We start from the raw sequence: 24,436 nt of genomic DNA on the forward strand, positions 1-24,436 counted from the left end.
ATCAGGTTGCTGTACTCAGGATCGACGCAAGTTGGTGGGATACGGGCTCCTCATATGTCCCCTTCATCCTGTAGCATACTACTGTACAAGAAGGACATACGCAGGTCAGCAAGGTGTGTCTGAGACATGAATGCAGCAAGGCGGCAAAGCAGACTCCATCAGGCATCCCACACAAACCGCACAGCACACTCATCGGATGCACCCTACACATCGTACCCGGCCTATCAACGAATGGTCATCCAGCCTCCTCGCTTACTTGCAGAGCGTCAAATCTGCAGTGCTGCGTTTCTCACGTCAGTGACTGTTCTGAACTTGCTTCCTTCCACTCAGCTCATGAAGCATGATTCCCCTCTTGACCCGGTCCACCCAAGGAGTCAGGACGCTCCCTATTCCAGTCGGCTCTCACTCTCCCTCAAAAAGCCGGAAGCACCGGAGACGCGGTGCTGAGACAACCACTGCACTGTTACCGGCTTGCATACAGCGTAGGAATGGATCTCTCAACGCAATCGAACTATCCGAATGGATGTGAAAAAGTCACCCGCTGCCTTTATGCTGATATACCATTTCACACTACTAGACTGTTTCTCGTGCTACCCTTGTACTCCTCTCGCTCTGTCTTCCCATGGTAAATCCTCCCTGCAAGCACAGACACGTCGTGGACTCAGAGATGTGGCAAAACCAGCCAGGGCTGATCCTACACGTTCTCACTGTTGGTGTTACTACTACTACTATTGCAGGTGGGTAAAGATTGATAGTTAGCAGCGGTGGCCGGAGACGTTGGTTGGGAAAGCCATTGCTGATCATAGCACTGATCTACGCATTGGACAGATCCGCCGCGTCGCCTTTGTCGAAATACAACTTTTCATCGCGCCGTTATTCATGCACCGCACCTCTACCCGATACAGACTACGACAACTCAGACTCCACACGCCTCGCCATGCTCGCTAAACTCAACTCGACTCAACTCAACTCCTGACCTACGACCTTTCCTATTTATCACGACGATAGCCACTATCGTCCGAGCTATACCTACTCAGACCGAGGCAGTCGGCCATACCAAAGAAAACATCCGTACTACTATATACACCACCAAAAAGCTCCTGGCATGGGCCCATGGCAAAGACTGGGACATCGGTAAGTGAGTGGACACCTTGGCTGTTTTCCACAGGAAGGGTCCCATTGACGACGAGGCCATCAGGATTGTCCGACGGGTTAACGAAGTAATTGTTTGGACCCGTGAGATTACGCGATGGTGTACGAGGGCCGGTTTGGTGTACTTTGTAGTTCTCGCGACGGTCGGGGTTCGCCATGAAGCCGTCAAATAGCGTGTATCGTGGATCCCAGTTGGAGGGGAAGTGAACACCGTCAGTGTAGGTCAAGTTCCCGGTGTTGGCGTACTGCGACAGACCAGAGTTCTGGTATGTACCGACGGCCTGGCGCTTCGAGCGCGTGTTGTTCTGCGCAGAGAGATACTTTGTGTCAACGCTACCAGCCACATCAAAGCCGTGACCATGATCAGCTGTGACGAGGATGAGGGTCTCCTTGAGCGTGCCAAGCTCTTTCAGATGCTCAATACTAGCGCGGATAGTGTCGTCAAGCTCGAGCAACTCGCCCAGCGCACGGTCGTAGTCGAGGAGATGCATTTGCTTGTCTATAGAGGCCGCCTCGGACATGATGAACCAGCCGTTATCACCGGCGCGAGTATTGAGTATGTCGATGGCCTTGAGCGTCATCTGTTTCAGGCCAGGTTGGTTCACGGCGTCAGCTTTGTTCCCGTCGGGGCTGTTGGACTGGTTACGGAGGTTGTTGGTGTAGACGTTGCGATCGAGCCATTTGGCCATATTGCTAACGGAGAAGATCCCGAGTGCGCGTTCGTCGTTGCTTAAGCTTGATAAGGAGTCGGCGTCTTGTGCAAGCTGGTAGCCCTTATTCTGGAATTCGAGATAGTAGTCTTTGTCCATATAAGTTCTACCGCCCTTGCTCGAGTTGTAGAATTGCTCGGCGCCACCTCCGAAAAGAACGTCAGGGCCAGTCCAGTTTGTCCAGGTGTAGTTGGTGATGCCGTTCAGAAAAGAGTCCACGACGGCTCCATACTGATCACGATCGCGCGTGTGAGCAGTCAATCCAGCAGGAGTAGCATCGGCGATGAAGGCTGTTGATACAATCCCGATGTGGCCACCATAGACACGATGGAAGATCTCGGCAATAGTCTCAATCTTTGGGTCATCGAAGGGGTTCTTGCTGGAGTCGGCGTAGACGCCTAGACAGTTCACAGTAGTCTTGTGGCCGCTGTAAAGGGTGGTGGCTGAATTGGCACTGTCGGTTATGAAGGAATCCATAGAGTGCGTCATCTGGTGACCGAGTACAGGGAACTTGTCCATTTGCATCAAACTCTTGTACTTTCCATTTACAGACTTGTGAGCAATAAGGCGTGCGGCAGTGATCATGTTCGTTGTCATACCATCCCCAATGAAAAGCAGAATATTCTTCGTCTTGCGCTCTTCGTCGAGATCGCGGACAATCCAGTTCGCCACGGTCTGCTGGCCATCGTAGTAGGTGAGAGTGGCCTCGTATTCGCCGGCTTCGTAGAGGGCGACCTTGCGGTAGGCCTTTGCGGTGACATTCACAAGGGATGGTCTGCCCATGTCACGAGCAAACAGGTCCTCGGTCCAGGTGAAGTTCCATCTCTCTAGTTGCGGCTCGTCCAATTGAAAGTATTTGGCAGCGGGCACTGGTTCGTCGTCGGAGTCCTTCTTTTTGATAGTGAAGGTGAAGTGCTCGTCCGGGGACCTGGAGATGGCCTCGGAGCCATTGACTGGTGCGTGGACCTCCAGGCGAATGTCGAAGTACTGTCCCGCAAGAAAGTCGGCTTCGTCAGGAGGAAAGACGCAACCTAGATCACTGTAAGTGTCTGTGAGTAGGCTGAGAAACCATTGCTAGCACACCTAACGTAGGGCAGCCACCCAGTCTCTGGAAAGTCTGCGCACGAGACAAGCCAAGTAGGGCTCCAGCGACAGCAAAAGCAGCAGTCTTGTAAGCAACCATGACTGTCAATTGAGATGCGCAGGACGTGAGCCGTAAAGTCCCCAACGAGCAGGGCTAGCTTGAATCTTTATACTTCTCAGCTGTCCGCAATTTCGCGTACCCACGCCCATGCCCACACCCATGCTTCTGGAACTCGCCTTTTCGTTCCAGCAACCAGGACAGCGACGCGGAGTTTGCGCAAAACGTGCGGATTGCTGGGTTGTCAATGGCTTCACGGGCGAGGACGCCGCCTCTCGCCAAGGTGGACGAGCATCAGAGGCGTTCGGTGGCACGTCAAGCACCTTACGAGATGCTTCTTGCAGTAAGGGCAGACGCGGATGGGCCCACGGCAGACGGGAGGTGAGGGTGAAGGTAGAGGGTTCTTGGCAGAAGCGTGCGGAGACGCAGCTTTCTCATTCGCGGTGCGGCCCTTCTCAGTGCTTGTACGCTCTTGGCAGCTCCTGGACAGGAGCTGACAGCTCTGATCAGTGTATAGGGCGACGACGGCGATATCAATGTGATGCCATGGTCGTTGCGAGGGCGCTGCGATAGATGCTCAAAGGGCCAGATTCATGTCGTGCGTCAGAAGGCGTTGGATGCATGAGATACGAGAAGAGAAAAGAAGTGTGATCACTGCCATCACGTGGTCACATGATGACGCGCTTGACTGACGTCTTGGCAACTCTTGGACATACGCGTAGGTAGAGCCATGTTAGGTAGGTACGGACGGCCCGCCCTGTACACCTCAGGCTGTCCAGGGCTCTGCATGAACTATTCCATGATCCCCACTCGCTAGTAACTTGCGAGAATTGTGTTCGACAAATCAATGGTCGTGGTAGGGACAAAGATTGACAGTCAGCTAGTAGACCTGGTGCGGGCACCGTTGCGGAAGATCTGAAGTCGAACTAACATCACGATAATAGTGGACGATCGATGGACAAGACGGGCTAAAGATGCAGTATATCAATCAACCCATCGCTGAAGTCTACAGTCAGGGAGACCGTAGATAGAAGTCCTCCTATTGATAATGATTGCAAATGGTGCTGTACAAGTGCGAGGCGGGATGTTGCGCAGGAACGCTAATCTAATGAAAGGCCAGGCGACGTGTGTGCATTCTTATGTGAAGTTCTAAGATTCCAAGCTACCTTAGTATCCAAAAAGGGTCTGAAACAGACTATAAAGTGAAATCTGATCTGTCAGAGCAAGCTGGGGATGATGCCGGCTGGCGATGCAAGTTCCGAAACTCAGGCAGGGGGATTGAGAGTCGGATAGCCGTATTATCCCATCGGCAAGGTGACCGTGATCAGACCGTTGACCCGGAGCGTCCGGCAAGACTGATATATGCAAGATAGCAAGACGGCGGTGCACTTGGCCTTGGAGCCATGCATCATGGATCCATCGCACTACTCGAGTGGGGAGAGGGTGGAGACGGTAAGACCCTGGTTCCTGACTTAACATGAGGTCCAGTCCTAGATTTGCACTGCCTTGTCTTACGATGTCGCGAATGTTGCCTGTAGTGGCCGGATTACGCGGAATCTGGGCAGATGTCCGCTGACGTTGCCGTTGACGCTGACATGGTCTGAGGTGTGTCTGGCTACCTCCCAGTCATGGCAATAGGTGTAGCGGTACTACAGGTAGTTAGATCTAATCGTTGTAGTGGAGAATAGGTTTGGAAGTGGATTAATATTACGTAGATTACAATTGATGTTGGCGTATAGGTAGGTCCAGTCCGGTGGGGCGGCCGTGCTGAGAAGTGCGCCACTTAAGATGACATGAACGCGACGGCACCAGCCGGCTGTGGCGGTTGCTTTTGGTTCTGGATCTGGCGCCGGACCTTGCTCATCGCTTAGGCATGTCTGAGTCTGAGATGCGTAATATGTAGCATAGACCTGGAAGCCAGTCAGCACCACAAGCACATACACATATATATATATACTGCTACCTAGATGATACATATTATATAGGTATAAACTGACTTTAGTAATTATACATGATAGTACAAGCTTCTAAGAGAACATGTGCTCACTGTGAGGAGTAGACACCGCTAGTGCACTATAATAGTCTACCTTAGCTAGGTAGACCTCCACGTGCGCCACACGTTTAGCTGCCAACAAGCCACACGTTCAGCTGCTAACAAGCCACACGTTATGACCTACAAACCTCCTACTTTGGGCTAGTCGACAACACGACTCGACGTGACCTGTCCGTGGATTTGATAATAATGATTAATTACCATCTGTAGTCTATGTCATACTATAATTATATCATGACCATCTCCTCGCCGCCTCAGTAAAATCTAGCCGTACGCGGATATTTGTAGTATCAATGATGCTGCTTGATTTTGTGCTTCTTCGGAAACAATGACGCTAGTGGCTTCACACTCGACGCCCCTTCAGACCCGTCCGTTAACGCCTCCTCTTTGCTATCCTCTCATCGTCCCTCTCGGGGCACTTACGGACTCGTCTCGTCTCGTCTCGGTCTGCGAGGCTGCTCACGCCAACATGTTCGGCCCCAGACTGTCAGATCCCTGTTGGACAGGTCATGCCATGTGTGTAGTGAGCCTTAGTAAACCCTAGGACCAGTTCCATATAGATACCCAGCTGCTTGTCTACACCTAGCAGTACGCTAGGCTAGACTCCCCAATTATCCTGTCTCCGCCATCGCTTGCTGCTCGCAGCCGGACACCCGCTACAATGCACCGTCTACAGCCTTGTCCAGTTCCCGATTGGTTCCGCCTCCAAACTTTTCTTCATCTGACTTGAATCGATTCTGTCCATCAAGATGGAAAGATGACCCTCTGTATATATATATTCCATCTATGTGTAGTAGATTCATTCTTTTGCCCGACCTCGCGCTCCGCTGAATAGGAATATGATACTTGCGAAGAAAATGAGGTTCGTATATCCAATACAACACGTCATTTAGAAGGACAATATGACATGACTTGACGACTTGTCGGCTCTTGTTTACACCAAGTAGATCCGTCGAGGGCAATGCCGATGGAGTTAAATCTTAGAACTGTGTTAAGTTACAGGCCCATCCGTGTCGTATGTGCTCTGTGACTCCTGGAAATGCTATGGAATGCTCGCAAATCTTCAATCCGTAAATTCAATCTGCTAGGTTGCGGTCGTTCTCATGTGTATGTCGTGTTCTTCGTCATAGCATCAAGGTCATTTTGACGTGCGTGTCGTACTATTCGTCACCGTATCAAGGTCGTAATGTCCATGAGGTCTCATTGCGCCGGACTTGTCTCACTCGCTTCGTCCTCTCCAATATCCATCTTGTATTGCTCGTCTCTCTCCTCACCCTCGGCCACGCTCTCGTCTACTTCGCGCAGCCAATCTCTCTTCAAAACCTCCATCGGTGGATCTTCGCTTCGCAGACTCCCGGCCCCGCCTCTCTTCTCACCTTTGCCTTCCCCTCTCTTGCGAGGATGGAAATGCATTCGCCGCAGATGGCTTGCTGCATTATAGCATTCATTGTATCGCTTGCCGGTGGTACATGATTTGCAATTCGACAAGAAACTATGGTCAGGCGACGCATCTACTGTCATCCACACTTTACGCGATGTGACGTGCACGCGGTTTGCGTGCCGACGAAGTTCATGTTCTGACCTAAACCCATCCGGGTGGTCGTTGCATTTGGGACAGTAAAGCTTGTGATGCCTTGGTGAGCTTGCTACAGCAGACGTACTCGCACTCGAGACTGCACTCGACGCTGTGGGTGTGCGCTGCAAGTTGAGCGAAGAGTTTGGTGGATTCGCACTACTGGGAGAGGGTATCCGTAGCTGTGTAGTCTGGATCTGGGGCTTCGATTTCAGGCAACGCGGAGATGTATCGTCGCTTGAGGCAGCAGCAAGGCACTCCGGGTGCATGCAACGGACCGGAGACGCCATATATGGTGCGGCAGTATGTGGTGATGTATGCCGTGTGCGTGACGGCTCAATGGCCACTGGAGGACGCCGTTGTACAGCAATCTGTGGTGGCAGTGCACACAACAGATGTGGATGTGATGAGAACGACGATCTACCGGCGGGAGATCTACCTTTGTCCCAGCTACTGGTAGGAAGGGATGGTTGGTCGGACTGGAGTGAATGGGAGAAATAGTTCTGCTCGTTCGCGGTTGCGGGCGTGAGGGATGATGACGCAGTGAGTGCTGACTGCATATAGTAGGTCGGTGGAATACTGCTGCAGCTCGTATCGTTGGCAGGATGTCGCGGTGAAGCTGGCCCCAAGATTAGAAGACAGGGTAAATGAAAGACAAGGCTCGCAGATCGAGGTGAGCAGTGATTGATAGGTTTGTTTGGGGTCCGAAAGAACGGCCAGGATGCAGCTAAAGTAATCCCCGTCCTAACTAACGCGGATGATCTGCCGCAGAATAGAGTTCTCGGGAAATGTAGAGCGGGATGTTTAGAAAGAAGAGTCGAGATGGGTAAAAATCCCCTCCACGACTTCTTGAATACTGGTGCTCGGTTCTTGCTTGAGATGGCTGTTCGTTGGAGCTCAGCCGGGAACAACGATAGGAGAAGAAGCAGGGCAGTTTTGTCTGGAAAGTGAGCAAATGCTGTCCATAGGTAAAACGGTCGGATGGAGTGTGCAGATGGTCTGCCTACTAACATCTAATACCCGACAAAGTGATCGATGGCAGCTGCGGCAGTCATGGACGAGGGCACCAAACGGCAGTTCTCAAAGCTTTATGACGGAGAAGGCCACGAGTGGTAGTAGTGGAGTTTGGATAGAAGAGGGAGGTGCTAGTACAAATAAGAGATGTTGGTATAGTGTTTAGTATAGTAAGGAGAAGGGGGGGGGGTAGGGGGGTTGGAGGTGTAGGGGGAGCTGAGTCGTCATTAGATCATTGGAGCACTGTGCGCAAAGTAGGCGGTGGATGGCAGAGAAGGAGAAGCGTACGAGTACAAGAAGAGCCTGAGAAGTGTACCATTATAGCGACTAATTAGACAAGACAAGGACAGTCGAGAGTCAGGACGCGGGAAGGGCATCAGACTGGGACGACATGATGCACATGCACCACCTACATCAGCCCTGCTCAGCCTCGCTATCAAGTCGTGTATTATGTGCTATGTCGGCCAGTCGTGGAGCTGTGGAGACGCGATGCTTGACCATTGCCATAATCGCTTGGATGTTGCGGCTAGTAAACCGGGTGGCTTTTGGCCAAATACGCGATTCGGGACGTGTTTACTCAGCTTACCACTCCGACACCACAGCATAGCTTCGGTCTGCCTATCTGTGCCTTGGTCTGGCTGACATGACGCGCAGAGGAGTGCGTCGACAACGGTAATGAGCAGGTGGCGCCGCAACAAGGGCATGAGAATATCATGACTGAGAAAATGGAGCAGAATGTGGTGAGGATCGGAATGAAGACAAGTCGGGAACATAACACACGGGTGTGTCCGTAGCTTAGTCACGTGTATTGGCATCCTCTCGTCAGTCAGGATGAGTCCAGCCCTCCAATTAAAACCCTTGTCTGCTGCCAAGCTAGAGGTGTCCGGTGTTCGATGTGGGCTGTCTACCCGAGATGTCAGGTGACTCAGAATTACCGTTAATTACACCTAGTTTGTCAGATGCATATTGATGACTAAGCTCTAGCCTCAGGCCCGATCGATATACCACTTCCATCCTCCTTCAGCTTCGTCTACACCTTCACCTTCACCTTCACCTATATCTTATTCTTATTCTTACTCTTCTGCTCGTTATCTTCACTTCCACCTTCACCTCCACTTCGCCTCCGCCTCCATGCTCATGTCCATTATCATGTCCGTCTTAATTCGCCACATGTTAGTCATCCATCATCCGTCCACTCACCATCCACGATTCGTCCCTCATCAGCTTCAGCTTGCAATACTACTGCCGCCCCGCCTGTCTCGATGATGGCGGCGCCGTGGCTTATGGAGCATGAGGGGGACTTGTAACCGTCAGGCGCAGGGCAGGCTCAGGTCAAAACTCCCGTTGCGTCCGCCTCACGCTCGTGTTCGTCGCGAGAAATTTCCCTTTCGCCGCTCGTGTTGACGCCTCGTTCGCATCATCGACGCCACCAGTGGCGCCAAAGTTTCGCCCGGCATCATGCCCCTAACCAGTCCTGACTCTCGCCCTGTCTCGCAGCATCATTGGCCACAAGCCTCGTTCCACCTTCTGCACACTTCTCTTCTCTCGTCGTTTTGGAGCTTCCTGCTGTGCTCTATTGACCATGCTATGGCTTCGTGATCGCTACAACAACTCCTGCCAACCCCTTGTTACTCCTCTGAATATACTCGATTGTAAGAGCACCGTGAGACGAGCGCCCCTGCTCACCCTCTGCGCGACGCACCCCCGTCACAACACACTATATCTGTACTCAATCTAGTAGCGTACCAGCCTTGTTCAGCTGTGTCCATGACGCTCTCAGATCCCTCTCATGTCGATGCAGCTACTCTAATATCAATGCCTCAGCCAGCTGAAAATATCACTGTCAACAATACTGCCGGCGGAACCGCATCAATCCACTGGCCCATTGTTGATCTCGCTCCCTCTCTTTATCTCCACCTTACGTCGCAAGCGCATACACCAGCAACACCACGAAGCAAATGACTGAGACGCCAAATACACTAGCTGATCAATGATTTGTTTGAACTATCGATAGAATGAATGCCTAACCAAGATTTGATGTATCATCGGCACTGCGCACGATCTGCTCTCCCAACGTTATTGGGTAGTCGTTGGAATAGCAGTGTGTCATTGAAGCACCCGCGCCTCTGGATATATACCCCAGGGACAGCGGAAGAAGGCGAGCATAGCGCTTGGTGGAAGGGTATGAGTTTTTTCATCAATAACACCCATATTGTCGACCGCTAACCGCCTCAGGGGCGGCATTACCCCTGGCTGCCTCACTACTCCCACCCTCTGACCACCCAAGCTGAAATGGACAAATTCCCAGGTCACAGGGCTGTTACAAACATGTAAGCCATCTCTGATGCTGGTCTGAAGATATCGGCTCTCGAAACAGCGAAACAGCTCGCCGTCTCTCTGTACCTCGCCGTACGTCAACGTTCTGCTCAGTAAACCTCGCCGAGCTCGATTTTCAAGACGCGCTTGTTAATTCATAGCTGAAGGTGTCTGTGCAACCCTGAAACGGATCTTCTGTCCTGTCTGTGGACCCAAAGACCATGGCTAACAGCTTGATGGAATCGGGGATTCGTGCTTTCGCCTGAAAGGTTGATCCGCTTTGGCTCTGCCGTTACGTGCAGGCCAAGGCGTCAATATCAACAGGTCACAAGCGCTCAATCGCATGGCAAGATCACATTGAGCATGGCTAGAAACGTGCTGGATTACTGGTGAGAAATAAGGCGATCTGCGTACACAGGCCCAGCACCAATCGAGCATACAAATAGTTATGAAGACCTCGAAAACGTCGGGCATCGACAGTTTGATCCACCGCGCTACTCAATTTTCGTTCCACTCTATCATTTTCTGCGCTGTCTGATATCTGCGACACGTTGTCAACACTGTGTTCTTCAACTTCGCAAGAAGTTGGGCTGTGACTACATCACGGCGGCCCTGGTAAGATGATGGTGTGTTCACCACCGCGATAGAAGTGTGCTGGTACTAAGGACTAGAGATTGCATTCATTAGGTGTCCAGGCTACGCATGCCGTGCTACTTGTAGCCTCATAACACAACCTGATAGTATACGTCGCTACTTTCATAAGATCTTTAAAGTTCCCAATCATCGTACACAATTTGGTAGATACAACATGGACCCATGCTCATTTGTACTGCTGTGCTTCATGGACTCTTCGGAAACACCATGACACAAGCACTACGCTTTGGCCGAACCTAATTCCGATGTGGGGGGAATAATTCCGTGAAATCATGGTGACATGTTCAGTGCTGGGAACACGCTTATCAAGGAAGTCGATCAATGCGGTTGTCAGATACACCAGTATACTGCTGCAAGAAGAGTGTTACATGAACACGGAAGTAGCTACGAATAATGAATCACGGGAAGCCATATGGCGATGGCGCTGTGCCGGAAAAATAATTATAATGAACACTCTGATATAGTGGTGCTGCGTTCGCCGCCGAATTGTGGTGCGACTTCCTTTGAAGTCTATTGCTTCCGGCTCAGCGCAATGCAGCTGAAGCGAAGATCTCCTCCCCCAGCATCGCTCTCCACCTTCATGATCCTTTTCAGTCCCAGTTCAAGTGCTCTTGGACTAAGAACGTCTTCGTCTTCTGCAAGTTCCCCTCTATCGATAGGGCCTTTTCTCGAGCCTTCCAGTTCCCAAAGTTTGCCTTTGGATTTGACGTAACTGACAAAATGCTGACCGGCGTGCCCATCCATGTGGGCAGCACTTGTGTCTCCAACCAGCTCAACAGACTTATGGGCTGTCTCAAAAGATCCATTATCATAAAGCATCTTCGCACGTGATGTCATGTCAAGCGGTATGGCGCGTTCACGTATGTCTGCGAGATCTGAGTTTGGATTGATGAAATCTACAGCTGGGCCGTTCACGACGCTGTGAAGAAGACCAATTGATCCGCATGCATTGCCTATGGTCTGCTTGAACCAGATGACTGGTTCTCCTGAGCCAAACCCGGCATAGTCTTCAGTCTCGGCATCTTCATCCATTCGATCTTTGTCCCACGCTGGGCTGAGAGGAATGATTACAAGAAGCGCGAAGGCGGGTCGAGGAATATGTGCCAGTAGCTCGTACTCATCTAGTGAATATACGTCGTAGAATTGCAACTCAGGTGAAACACCCAGCTTCGCTGCGAGTTGATTCATAACATCAGGGTTGTTCTCTGTCATCGAATTACATCGGAGATTCGGCCAAAACAAAAGGTTGGCACAGAAGAAGGGCGGGTCTATAGCCTACCGAGCATTATCCATTTCTTCTTCGCACTTTCATCCCCACCCCGCTGCATTGTTACGAGTCTGCGATACGCACGTTCAGTGACTTACGGGTGACGACAGAGGTTCAAGATTGGCAAACAGGTTGAAATAGATGAATGTTACGAGACAAGAGTGTCAGACTTGGAGATAGATGATGTTATGTTATTCATAGATAAGCCTAATATGGACAATATGAAGACGGAAGCTCAGATTAGGATGGATGGACGTCGGGATTGGGACGAGGGGAGCTTCCAGTTTGCCACTAAGCCCAATCGGATCGGGTGCGATTTGCCAAGTCCTCGTCCTGTTTAGCTATATAGACTTATGAAGTAAGAAAAGATGATTAGTTCTACATGAATTTCAAGTTCTAAACTCTTTATCTTAGTATATATCATGAGAAACTAGTTCTGAAAGAATAGCTTAAAACGGAGAGAAGGGATATTGTATGAGTGTTAGCATATTTGTATGAATGCTATTCGTGTGGAAGTTCCTTTTTTCTTGAAAGATTTGTTCTTTCCTTTCTGAAAAGATTCATATAATCAGTTGAAGCTTGTAAAGATTCTCTATGTAATTATATACTATGATTTCTATCTGAGTAGTTTGAAATATTTATATACATGTGTATATATATACATATCGTTGGCTAGAAAGATGGCGCAGAGACCGGGGCACGAGCGCTGAATTTTGCCATGCTGGCCTGGTGGTTTCGATCCATAGTCTTCGGTAGGTTGTATTGCTTGTCGCATCTGTCCTGGAGAATCGGTTACATCTCAGACACGGGCGATGCTATGTAACTATCATTCTCTCTTGATAGTGGTGTCCATGGTCGACAAATCATCGTGACAGGATAATCACTGAAGTCATTACCCATTGCCAGAAACCAGTCAATCAGAGCAAGGTTCTTACAGTCTAGCGTCTTTCACCTCACATCTGTAGGGAAGGAGATGCTCTATATCCCAATGCTCCTCGTTCCACACTGGCATCAATGATCATTACCTAGCTCTTTCAGAATATAGACATCGCGATCCAGGAATGATTAATCAGGCTCCCTAGACCCTTGCGAAGATTAAGGTATGGCTAGGCATCCATTGATGAGTTTGCTGACATGATATAGCAACGGGAGCCAAAAATCTAGAAGTTAATGAACGGCTGAGTAGCGTCAGACTCTTAGTAAAAGCCTTGAACGCCTAAGCTACTTTGCTTGAGAATCTTTGGACACTAAATAAGTAACATGGAACGCTGCATTTCAGAACCACCTTGCATAGTTAGCATTTACTAAACATATACTCCTTATGAAGAGCAACGACTAACGTAGATGTGCGTAAACGAAAAGTACCAGGCATGGGTCGATCTCGATGCTGTCGCACATACAATTACCGCGCAAGTATAAGTTAGCTTGATCCTACCGTGCGTCTTGTGTTGATGAGAAGACAGAAGATAATTATGACGGTATGCACGGCCGTTTATGGTGGCTGAAGTGTTGGAAGCGAATCCAGATACAGCGCAAGGCTGTCGGCGACGAGGACTAGCGGTAGCCCAACTTGGACTTAGGTAGCACACGACAAACAAACCTTGGAACTTGAAACGCTCAACCCTCACAACCAGCCGAACGATTCTTTATCTGCACCCTACATGCTCCCGACCACTTATTTTTCACATCAGCGAACTTGCCTAGCTTCAACTTCCCTTATTGCCTAGATCTCTGCGGCCTTGCACAAGCGTTTCGCAAACTTGCGGCGAGCTGGGTGAAGAAAAGTGTGCATTGCAGTACCCCGCCAGGTTTCCGCTGCAAAACATTCGATGACTCCCGAGCAACAAGCCCTGCCTAACGTAAAACACTTCGCCGCTACGTACATGACTTGCTGAGGCATACGACACGACACATATAGACCAATGTCATCTACTCGGTAGCACACAAGAGATCTTCCTGGACATATAGTGACAGGAGGAGCCTCGCCGCCTAACAATCATGGAGAGCCAGGTAATCAAGACAGTCTTTGTTGGCTAAGCAGGAAGAGACACATATTGACCCTGGAACAGATCGATGATGCAATCACGATTGCATTCGACCCTCGCTCAAATCATGAACTGCAACTCCAGGCCATAGCATACATCAACGAAATCCGCACCAACCCTTCTCCTGCATGGCAAGCATGCCTAACTCTATTCGCACGTACACCTCCACCCGAAGACGTCGTTCGCCATGTCTCCTTGGAAGTTGTCAATAATGCCATCGAAAAGCAGATACTCAACAAAGACAACCTAAATATGATCAAGAGCACGCTGATGGAATATCTGAGGCGAAAACTCGTACCCCAGACCGGACCAGCGACCCCAGATCCGCCTCCAATGCAGAACAAGATCACACAGACTTTCACATACCTGTTCTTGTCTCTATACGCCTCCGACTGGGAATCGTTCTTTGATGATTTTCGAGATTTGGCCGGGGACCAGTCCACAGCTGCAACAGTCAACCAGCCCGGAGTCATACTTTACTTGAGAGTGCTAGGGTCAGTCCATGACGAAATCGCGGATCCGCTTGTCGCAAGGACGGCTGACGAGCTAAAACGAAACACTGAGCTCAAAGACCTCATTCGACAGCGCGACATGCAGAAAATTGCACAGTCATGGCAGAGCATTCTTGGGAGATGGACCGAAGCAGATCTATCCGCTGTAGAAATATGTCTGAAAGTTGTCAGCCGTTGGGTCAGCTGGATTGACATCAATATGGTCGTCAATCAATCCATGCTAGCAAGCTTATTCTCAATCGCCGGTCAGCAGACTCATGACGAAGCGCAAAACAGATTACGAAATGCCGCCATCGACACCTTTGCGGAAGTCGTCGGGAAGAAGATGAAACCCGCGGACAAGTTGGAACTTATCGCCTTCTTGAATCTCAGTGAAGTCGTTGGCCAACTGATAGCTAGCCCAGCACTTTCAGAATTGAAAAATACCCCACAATACGACACCGACCTTGCCGAGACGGTTGCGAAACTTGTAAACACAACTATGACAGACCTCGTCAAAATCCTGGATACCGACTCCATTGATGCAGAGACACGGCAGCGTACCGATCAACTTACAGGATCATTCGTGTCGTACTTACTACGGTTCTTTTCCGATGAATATGATGAAATCTGTTCCAACGTTATTCCTTCGCTCACTGAAATCTTGACCTACTTCCGTAAACTGACCAAGATGCAAGGCAGGTTACCGGCGCACTATTCACCAATGGTACAGCCTGCTTTGGATGCGATCGTGATGAAGATGAAGTACGACGAAACTGCATCGTGGGGCGAGGAAGATGAACAGACTGACGAGGCTGAATTTCAGGAATTAAGAAAGCGACTGTTTGTTCTTCAACAGACCGTTGCTGCTGTAGACGAGGATCTTTATGTCAGCACACTGTCTCAGGTTGTCGGGAACACATTTGCAAGACTCCAATCGAATGATGGTAGCTTGTCATGGCGAGATCTCGACTTGGCCCTGCATGAGATGTATTTGTTCGGTGAGCTGGCGGTCAAGAATGTTGGTATATATGCGAAAAAGGAACCATCTTCAGCAGCCGCAAGTAGACTGATCGACATGATGCTGAACATGGTACAGTCGGGTAAGTTCTCAGTCATCTTCGTTTGCATGTTACTCACAGCGGATTTTAGAAATCGCCTCTTACCCTCATCCGGCTATTCAGTTACAGTATATGGAGATCTGTGTCCGATATTTTCAATTTTTCGAACACAATACGCAGTACATCCCCAAGGCACTCGAAAACTTTGTCCGCCTCCTACATAGCAATCACGTCCGTGTGAAAGGTCGATCTTGGTATCTCTTCGTTCGATTTGTACGGCCACTTCGCCTCCACGTGGCACCATACGCGCAAATGATTGTCCAGGCTATTGGCGATCTTCTCACTATTCGTGCCGAGTTACCAGAAGAGTCCAGCGAGGATATGTCGTCCGATGAAGAAGACCAATCTGCAGACGCTCTTTTCAACAGTCAGCTTTACCTTTTCGAAGCAATAGGATGTATAGCATCCAGTAACAATGTCTCGTTGGATGACAAAGTCTTGTTTGCGGAATCAGTTATTAATCCGCTTCTGTCCGACATGGCGCAGAGCCTCACAGCAGCCAAAAATGCTGAAGAACGGGCGGTCCTGCAGGTGCATCACAATACCATGGCACTGGGGACTCTAGCTCGCGGCTTCGCGGACTGGACAGGTACGAATGGACCACCACCAGACAGCGGCGTGACGACTCAGTTCGCACGGGCTTCTGAGGCTATTCTTGTAGCACTGGAGTCTCTCAATGCATCAGAGAATATCCGAGCCGCCTCTCGATTCTGCTTCTCTCGTCTGATTGGTGTACTCGGTCGACGTCTCCTAGAGCAATTACCCAGATGGATCAACGGCCTTCTATCGCAGAATTCGACGCGGGACGAGATGGCTCTGTTCCTACGTGTGCTAGATCAGATCGTCTTCGCATTTAAAGGCGAGATATCGGTTATACTCGATAATCTCCTGACTCCCTTACTACAACGCGTATTTGCGGCTCTCTCCGAACCAGCAACTGGCACAGATGATCAGATCCAATTAGGTGAACTTCGTCACGAGTATCTGAGCTTCATCTTAGTCATTTTGAATCACGGACTAGAAGCCGTCTTGGTCAGTGCTGGTAAGTCAAATCCTCCCGTCAAATATCAAAATTTATGCATCTGGCTGACTGTAGGATAGCAAACCAACCGACATTCGAGTCAATCATATCAACGTCTGAGGTCTTCGCCCGAGACAGCAATGATTACTCTAACGCTCGACACTCGATCCACGTTCTAGTTAAAATGCTTTCTGTTTGGGGAGGTCCTGACGTCCCCAACCAAGCCACGCAGTCAGCACCAACTCTCGCCGGATTTGACACGTTCGCATTGACACGATTTTCTCCATTATGTTGGTCTGTTCCATCTGCGCCTGGATTTAGCATAAAGGATGCACAGGCTCGGCAGGTTCTCTACGAAATCGCTAGCTTACAGAGCGAGCTACTGAGGAAGTGCGGCGCAACGTATCTAGAAAGACTAAAGGAAGAACTTCGCGGTTTCGGGGTCAGTGAACAAGGTGTTCAAGAATACCTCACCCATCTCACGCAAGGTGGAGAGAAGAATTTCAAACATTTCTTCGTGAAGTTCTTACTCTCGAATACCGGGGGCTAAATGAGACTCATGCATTCGAACACGAAATAAAGAGGAAGACACGGAACGGTATATTAGCATATCAGCATTGCGACACGGCATCGGCTACAATGACATGGGGAGACAGCGGGGAAAAGGTGATTCTTTGCATAGCGTGGGTGTGCATAATATTGAACCATGTGATACCTCCTCCCTCATCGTGGGTACACGCGATAAGAAGGTTATTCCCTCGAGTAAGAATAGATAGAATATCATCTGTACCCAGAGCCCTAGATGCCTTGAGTTGAGGTTTGATTCCTAACACCGCCGAAAAGATGGACCTCGGAGCTGACAGGTGAATTGGGCCATTTCAAAACCTGGTGCGATGAGTATCTCGGACTGCTGGCGCCATACTGGATGCTCGAGCCTCCATCAGAGCGAAGCAATAAGGTGGCGATGCCTATGATGGACGAACGAAGTCGAGGCAATGGTATTTCTCAAGGTTCTTCCACTAATTGCAACCAAGTTTCAACTTTCGATCAAGTTTAACGTCAAAAGCGAAAAGGAATTTGACGCTACTTCCTTTTCTCTCATGAACACGAATAATGGAGTGCGTAAGGCCATTCCTCTACTTCTCTCTCCTCCCACACATTTGACTTTGTCAATTCTCACAGACAGCGCACGAGGTTCCATATGGTTCCCGTTAATCGTTATCTTAAAGTCAAGTGACAAGATTCATTGAAGTTCCTCGCAACATGGATGGCATGTAGCTTATTGGGGGAAGCATTCGCGAGTGACAGATCGTACAAATGAATGTATGCAAGATTATGGAGAAAAGCGGCGACATTGTTCTGTCATTCGATTGGCCGTATAATCTCTTGACACGAGGCTTCTGAAGTTCTATGCGATCCCCCTATCAACGAATTTCCAGTGATTCGATTGATTCGTTTCAACGAGCCCTCGAACCTCCTCAGCTGCTCGTGGCGTGGCAGTATTGGATTGATGGGAGTATGTAGCCCTTGTATGAGACCTTTCGTTGTATTAGGCTTAAACATATACTTAGCGAGCTCATGTCATGACACTGTACATCGACATCTGCTGCTAGGTACAAATTCTCTATATATAGCCTCTTCGTTTCGGCTTCGGCTACGCTAGGTGCATGATACTCGAGACTGACACGTGCTCTGACGATTGATAGTTGCGTCTTTCCTTACCGCTCAATCTACCTTTTAAGAACGTTTATTTGCTAGAGGTATAGCAGAATTGTTTCTGGGTCACGTGGAATCCTGGTGCCAGCCGGTCAGCGACGCCTGGCGAATGATATTCTGCGACACCTCGTACCTATCTCCGCTCCACAGGCCGCATGCCCACTGCTCTGCCTGCAATATCGTGGTCCTGAACATCTTCATGAACATTCTAAGCCTGTCGCATTCATGTCAACTCTGTCAAGGCCCTCAAGAAAGAGCGGCCTAGCACTGTCCTTGCAATCACCATGTTGAAGGCAGCTCAGCCACTACTCGGACCTGCGCCTCAGTCGACGGAACCAAGCTGCCACTTCTTGCCAGAAGACTATGAGCCAGAAGCTTATGATAACGAATGCAATTTCAAGAAACTACATCCCACATTCCGCAGGCGATATTCCGAGCCGAAAAAGTGTCGCAACAAGGCATCTTTAACACGCCCAGACCGACTGCCCTTATGCAAGCTTCATCAAGCTCTAGGAAAGGATACATATATAGCTGCACGATGTGAAGTCGAGTTCGCGATTTCCAGCGAGCGTCGGCGATGTGACCGCCTTTTTCGATGGTTTCCTCCCCATAAGAAAGCGTGTCGACTGCATTGGGACGATGTTTCCGCGCCAGCTTATCTTTTGAAGCTCCCAGCAGAGTTACGCTTTCACATATTTCGATATCTTTTCTCTGGAACGCCGATAGGCTCAGACATGTCAGAGTCGCAGAATGAGCAGAGCAGTATGAGCCAAAATGACATTCGGCAGTACATCTTATTATGTGGGGTCAGTCGACAGACCTCCCATGATGCCCGAGCGGTCTTTTGTTCTCTACCATTCACCATTGATATTCGACGTGAGGGTATTCTCATGTGCGGTAGATGGTTTTGCAAAGCCAGAGATGACGCTGGTAATGAGGTAAATCTTTACGGGAATCGGCAATACCCTTCTAGAATGGACACGTATCTCCCCTATACAACTGGTGATCTCGACGCCCGAAGTAAGACTTATGATCAGATCTTCATCAAATACTTCCCTTTCTTACACGTTCGGAACTATCATGTTGATATACTATTCGAAGAATCACCTCTTGTGGGTTGGGATCGCGAGGTGGAAATTTATGATATTCGCGATCTTGTTGGCTTCGCCACAAAAAACATCTTGAAGAAAAGCGAGCACTTGAACTCGGTCAATACCAGGGTTGCATTCAAGGATCGAGAGGGAATTCTGAATCATGGGCATGCTATGATTGAGACGACAAAAACTCTCACTGAGCCCCTGATGCGTCTACACAGAGTGAAGGCACCTTTTCTAGGTGACATAATGTCAGGTGAGCACTGCAGTATCACCGCTCGTCAGCACAGTCTTTGCCGAGATGCGACGAAAGGGACCTTTGACATGGGAGGCGTCCTGATCTACGCCCACGAAAACCCTTCTTTGGCAGAATATAAGCGGAAATGGGAAGACACAACACGTAACAACCTGGAAAGTCCCCCGGACGAGTCACCAATACGTCACGCATTCTCGCAGTTCAAGAAGCTGTACGGTGCCCTCGTCGTAGATACCCCAGGTCTTCGTCTGGGAGGCAAAGAGTCCGTCCTCCATCGCCTGAGGGTTGCAAGGGAGCACAGCGACTATACCACATTCTCAGAAATTCTGAGCCCAGTTATTCCCACATATATACAAGCCAAGGAACAACTGAAAGATCGCCACCTCAGCATCGCACGAATGCATCGAGAGGCCGAGACCAAGTCCAGAGCAAAAGATAAGCAAAACGATAAGCTCGTCTCTCGTCTGGAGAGATTCATGGTTCAGTGTCAAAGCACTGCGGCGGTCTCGCCCGGGCTGAATTTCAATCAATCATCAGCGCCTGTTGTGGACATCCCGGACGTAGACTTTGACGAGGCAGCTAAAAAGATGACTGTCCAAGAGCGTCTAGAATGTCTCCGATCGCTTCCTCCCATGCAACAGGACATGATGCGTGCGGACCGCGCGAGAGCGGACGAAAGTATCAAACTTCTCCAAGCCGAGGTGGCGAGTATTAGGGCTGAGCTCGAGCACAAGTATATCGTTCGCGGACTCCAGATGCAACACTCGGCGTACGAGTTGAGCACATCAGCCCGAGATCAAGACGTCCGGAATAGGCAGTTCCTTCCAACTCCTCCGTCTTCGTCCAAGTCTCATATTGGCCATGTGGAGGGTACGGCTTCCCAACCAATGTCCCTAACAAGCAGCTCTCAATCTCATTCCTCTGATGCATGCGCCGCTCGTCCCTCAGATTGCCCTCGTCGTCTCGCAGTGAATCCCCGTTCCGACTGTTTCGACGGTGATTGGCCTACGGCGCAAGATGAGGCTCAGCCCTCTGTCTCGTACATTGGAAAAGGCAAGAGACGAGCGGACAGTATCATCGTCATTGACTAGCCGTTCAGAGTGGTGGATGTTTCTTTGGCTATTCGTATACATCTGTTCCCCACGTGATGAGAATGCATTTCCTAGTTCGCTTGGCTAATCACTCATATATACATCCAAGAGCTTGAGCCATCCATCTTGCCAGGGCCCAGAACCCATCTGGACGTCCAGAGACGCTCTAATTATCCGTCCTAGGACATTCCCTTTCCGCACATTGAGCCACCCGTCCACCATAGCGCAATAAATTCTGCCCCAAAAAAACCGTTCCCAAGACGCTCATTCACACCTCCTTTTCTCGTCCATCTTCTACACAGCATGTCAGCCGCACACTGCTCACTCTGAGCTCCACCACTCTCCAACTAAGAAAGAAAGAAGAAAAACTTTACCTACCCTCACTCCTCAAACCACTTGCCAATCTCCTCAAGACTGCCCTCACGTGTACCCGTCTGCGCCCCACGCATGCGTTTACCAATCCTCAACGACCCGCGTAGCACAGCCTGTGTGTAAAATCATCAGTCAACATTGTCCCGACGTCCTCTTGTTTCCGGGCAGAACGCACCTGTGTGGTATATTTGACCACGCCTGGACCCCTACAGCCGTTTGATGGTGGTGCTTTGACGGTGAACGGGCCGGAGCGAGGAGCTAGGAGACTGGCGGTAGAGAGTCGCGGCTGGGTGTTGTGGATTGCGATGATGTGTGGGGGATAAGGAGATCCGGGCACAGCCGAGCATAGAGCTTTGGCACGGAGCATGGCATAGGTCGAGCTGTTTATTTATCAACGACGACCAGGGACAGGATTCAGTTGTGATAGAGATGCAAGGTGGTGTAGGTGTACGGCTTTTTTTTTTTGGTGAAGAACATTAGACTTATAAGATTTTATTTCAAATCGATGTCTTGACAATGTTTGTGCGGTGTGCTGCCGTGTGTAACATGGAGACGAACGTGACACAAGGTCATGTTTGATTGTTGTTGATATGCCGGTTCACTCTCACGGCTCGAGATTAACACAGTGACGGTTCCAGTACGCTTAATCATAGCTATGTAGCTAAGAGTATGCACGCCTGAATCTTGACGTCGTCTAGAGACGCAGGAAAGTAGACGACAGGCTATGGCTATGTCTCCACATCGAAACGTGTGGAAGACAACTGCGTAGCATGTCCGACGAGACTGTTCCAATATAATGAATGCATGGACCATTCAATTCCGCCACAAACGCCTCTTCCTTCCACGGAGTCTAGCTTCAGGGAAAATCTTCATAATAGCCAAGAATCATGAACCCCACGTAGAATACCTTATTTTGAAGTTTTCGACTTCTTCTTCGGCCTCTCCGCCAACTCTGTGTCGTCGTCACCACCATCATCGTCATCCGCATCGCCATCGCCATCTTCCATATCCGCGTCGCTATCGCCATCGCTACTTTCGTGCGCGGAGTCGTACTCTTCTGCGACGTCGCTCTCTGAGTCACCTTGAAAGTCCTCATCGGCTTCCTCCGAATCCTCGTCCGCGCTTCCTCTGGCCGCACCTGCTTCATCGTCAGAACTATCAAGGTCACCTGCTTGAATTGCTGCTGCCAGCAACGCGCCTGAATCATCTGTCATCTCATTCTTAGTCTTTAGATTCTTGGCGCGGAAGAAACTCTCGAGGGCGTTTTGTTCTTCGCGGTTGATGTTGCTGAATTGGTGTTCCTGTGCACCGTTCTTCATCGTTATGAGCAAGTCGAAGGTGCGAGAGGCGGATACGGCGCCACCGACACGGGACATTGTGATCGTCTGAATGTTATCGAAGGCGATATAGGTAGCGGGTTTAGGAACGAACATGAATGATCGGTCGAGGCAGAAGATGAATCCCTCGTTGGCTTTAATGGAGCATTTGACACCAGATTGGCTGTGATAAGATGTGAACTCGCGGCTGGGCTGTACAATCTTTTTGCCGGTAAGTCCTCGGAAGATGTTTCCCATAACATTATAGATAGGTTGCCCGTTGTATTCCAATTGTAATTTACCGTTGTACTTCTCCTTTATGGTATCCTCGGTCATATTAAGTGTATAGTCGTCTGCCTCATCACGCTTGAATTGCATGACAAGGAAGGGGTATCGCGTTTGACCTTGGCGGAGAGGAGGGTCGATGCCAATAGTGATAAGATGGTGAACGTCGTCGGGTTTTGGTAGAATCATGAATTTCTTGATCTGTTCGTATTGCACTTTATAATCATACGTCTTACCACGGAGACGGAAGAAACTTTCGTAAAGATCCACTTCGAAACGACCTCTAGTGACGATAAGATTAGTAAATGATAAGCGAATCTTCATAAGCTCGACGAACCTGGGGGTGAGGTGCAGGATGTCATCAAATTTAATGATACTGTCACCAGCAACTTCGCCAATGTCGGCCTTGGCCATTAGCTCATCGTAGAATCGCTCAGCGGCATTTCGATCCTCTTCAGCGTCTCCTTCATCCTCACTTCCCTCGTCATCGCTGCCTTTTTTAACCTTGGTAGTCGTGGTTCCGGGGATATAGAAGCGCATCTCTACTAGCTGATCGCGTGCACCACCAGCCTTCTTTCCATGACCTCTTGCTCCTCCTAGATGCCCGTTGGTTCCCGTCTCATCACCATCGCCTGGGAGCGAGAATTCCACTGCAAGCTCATTCTTGCCAGCAAGGTTCGCATTCGATATTTCGGCATAGGGCAATTCAAAGGCGGGCCTGCTTTGGACGTTAAAGACGAGCTCTGCTTTTGCAAAGTCGGCTTTGCCCCAATTCCATCCACGTATAGCATGCTCTTTGTTCTCTAGATTAAGTGTATACCAGGATTTGAAAGTTTTGCTTAAGCGATCAAAATCCTGTTCAGGAATTAGTATGAAAACATACCGAACTTCTTACCCGGCTTACTCACATCTGCCTGGAAGCCGTCTAGTTGGTAGACTTGACCCTCTCTAGTCAAGACCTTGACTTCATATCCTCGTGACGCTCTGCTCCAGATCGCTTGATTGAGTTGTGACTTATCAAGAGTGAAGGTGTCGCCGCCGCCTTGAGGCTTCCATCCAAGACCGGTCTCCGCAAATCGACATTTGCCGGACTGCTTCGATAAGTCGAGATATATTCCTTCAAAGTTCTCACTGCGTCCCGTTAGCGCTAGTTTCCCTAACGATCTTGACATCGTTTAATGATGTTCGTAAGGAGTAGGAAGGGTAGCATTAAGAAGATGAAGCATACAGAGCCATGGCGGGAGATCCGCGAAGTTTGAGAGTTCAGGAAGGTGCGAACACCTCCACTACAGGAGAGGAATGAGGTACAGACGATACAGGTGTAGGTACGAGTGAAAGGTACAGGTCGGCGATTGAATCGAATATTGAGTAAGTACGTATGAAAGTTTTGGAGGTGGGTAATATCTGATTTCCCAATCGCGTCGCAACTGGAGAAGACGCGAAGAACGCGGAGCCGGTTTATCTTCGGTAGTTCTGGGGGACCTCTCTATACCTGAAGAAAGAAGTGGCGTCAAGTCCGGAGAGGGCCCCGGGCTTCACACGCACCTTTTCTTTCTATCCCGGGCTTCACGCGCACTTCTTCTTTCTATATCATGGGCTGAGGCCCAACATGACATCGTATCACCAACGTGCTCCTCTTCAAAGCTCTCAAGACGCGCATCACGTACTATCATTACACCTGATCTAGCAAAGTCGAGTGACTGCTCTTACGAGTTGTGGATCTAGGGGCTTCCACGGATTGTCGTCAT

At 49.7% G+C, this 24,436-nt stretch overlaps 7 protein-coding genes across 7 annotated transcripts; 2 read left to right on the forward strand and 5 right to left on the reverse strand.

Moving 5' to 3' along the window:
* Nucleotides 1–989: 989 nt before the first annotated feature.
* On the reverse strand, nucleotides 990–3,045 carry EJ05DRAFT_466604 (putative extracellular phytase; the record flags this gene model as incomplete). Its single annotated transcript, XM_033742814.1, has 2 exons — nucleotides 990–2,901; nucleotides 2,951–3,045. 2 exons carry the CDS (start codon nucleotides 3,043–3,045, stop codon nucleotides 990–992), a joined length of 2,007 nt encoding a protein of 668 aa, XP_033598766.1.
* Nucleotides 3,046–6,256: 3,211 nt separating this feature from the next.
* EJ05DRAFT_487233 (uncharacterized protein) lies at nucleotides 6,257–7,189 on the reverse strand (the record flags this gene model as incomplete). The annotated part of the gene is made up of 1 exon (XM_033745596.1): nucleotides 6,257–7,189. The coding sequence occupies one exon, from the start codon at nucleotides 7,187–7,189 to the stop codon at nucleotides 6,257–6,259; it is 933 nt and encodes a 310-aa protein (XP_033598767.1).
* Nucleotides 7,190–7,973: 784 nt separating this feature from the next.
* Nucleotides 7,974–8,363, reverse strand: EJ05DRAFT_477489 (uncharacterized protein). The gene has a single exon (XM_033744262.1). The coding sequence runs from the start codon at nucleotides 8,345–8,347 to the stop codon at nucleotides 8,099–8,101; it is 249 nt and encodes an 82-aa protein (XP_033598768.1). The 5' UTR covers nucleotides 8,348–8,363; the 3' UTR covers nucleotides 7,974–8,098.
* A 2,576-nt stretch (nucleotides 8,364–10,939) lies between these two features.
* EJ05DRAFT_511998 (ubiquitin carboxyl-terminal hydrolase-like protein isozyme L3) lies at nucleotides 10,940–12,115 on the reverse strand. Its single transcript, XM_033748295.1, has one exon. The coding sequence runs from the start codon at nucleotides 11,823–11,825 to the stop codon at nucleotides 11,124–11,126; it is 702 nt and encodes a 233-aa protein (XP_033598769.1). The 5' UTR covers nucleotides 11,826–12,115; the 3' UTR covers nucleotides 10,940–11,123.
* Nucleotides 12,116–13,461: 1,346 nt separating this feature from the next.
* Nucleotides 13,462–17,331, forward strand: EJ05DRAFT_62056 (Xpo1-domain-containing protein). The gene is made up of 4 exons (XM_033749810.1): nucleotides 13,462–13,890; nucleotides 13,950–15,519; nucleotides 15,569–16,579; nucleotides 16,639–17,331. Exons 1-4 carry the CDS (start codon nucleotides 13,879–13,881, stop codon nucleotides 17,106–17,108), a joined length of 3,063 nt encoding a protein of 1,020 aa, XP_033598770.1. The 5' UTR covers nucleotides 13,462–13,878; the 3' UTR covers nucleotides 17,109–17,331.
* Nucleotides 17,332–18,558: 1,227 nt separating this feature from the next.
* Nucleotides 18,559–20,715, forward strand: EJ05DRAFT_487236 (uncharacterized protein; the record flags this gene model as incomplete). The annotated part of the gene is made up of 1 exon (XM_033745597.1): nucleotides 18,559–20,715. The coding sequence occupies one exon, from the start codon at nucleotides 18,559–18,561 to the stop codon at nucleotides 20,713–20,715; it is 2,157 nt and encodes a 718-aa protein (XP_033598771.1).
* Nucleotides 20,716–21,724: 1,009 nt separating this feature from the next.
* EJ05DRAFT_62131 (SSrecog-domain-containing protein) lies at nucleotides 21,725–24,299 on the reverse strand. The gene is made up of 4 exons (XM_033749811.1): nucleotides 23,917–24,299; nucleotides 23,597–23,819; nucleotides 23,026–23,543; nucleotides 21,725–22,971 (listed from the first exon to the last, which is right to left on the reverse strand). Exons 1-4 carry the CDS (start codon nucleotides 23,922–23,924, stop codon nucleotides 21,996–21,998), a joined length of 1,725 nt encoding a protein of 574 aa, XP_033598772.1. The 5' UTR covers nucleotides 23,925–24,299; the 3' UTR covers nucleotides 21,725–21,995.
* Nucleotides 24,300–24,436: the final 137 nt, after the last annotated feature.

This window comes from Pseudovirgaria hyperparasitica, assembly GCF_010093815.1.
Source record: "Pseudovirgaria hyperparasitica strain CBS 121739 unplaced genomic scaffold EJ05scaffold_11, whole genome shotgun sequence".
Taxonomy (NCBI): Eukaryota; Fungi; Ascomycota; class Dothideomycetes; order Acrospermales; family Acrospermaceae; genus Pseudovirgaria; species Pseudovirgaria hyperparasitica.

What these genes read in the sequence shown, in the direction of transcription:
- EJ05DRAFT_62056 (XM_033749810.1), top strand. An exon ending in GCTGAACATGGTACAGTCGG is followed by an intron (nt 15,520 to 15,568) that starts GTAAGTTCTCAG and finishes AGCGGATTTTAG; the next exon opens with AAATCGCCTCTTACCCTCAT. An exon ending in AGCCGTCTTGGTCAGTGCTG is followed by an intron (nt 16,580 to 16,638) that starts GTAAGTCAAATC and finishes ACTGTAGGATAG; the next exon opens with CAAACCAACCGACATTCGAG.
- EJ05DRAFT_62131 (XM_033749811.1), bottom strand. An exon ending in TAGACGGCTTCCAGGCAGAT is followed by an intron (nt 23,544 to 23,596) that starts GTGAGTAAGCCG and finishes ATTCCTGAACAG; the next exon opens with GATTTTGATCGCTTAAGCAA. An exon ending in ATCCTGCACCTCACCCCCAG is followed by an intron (nt 22,972 to 23,025) that starts GTTCGTCGAGCT and finishes TATCGTCACTAG; the next exon opens with AGGTCGTTTCGAAGTGGATC.
- EJ05DRAFT_477489 (XM_033744262.1), bottom strand. Translation starts at nt 8,347, where the DNA reads ATGCCCTTGTTGCGGCGCCACCTGCTCATTACCGTTGTCGACGCACTC.
- EJ05DRAFT_511998 (XM_033748295.1), bottom strand. Translation starts at nt 11,825, where the DNA reads ATGACAGAGAACAACCCTGATGTTATGAATCAACTCGCAGCGAAGCTG.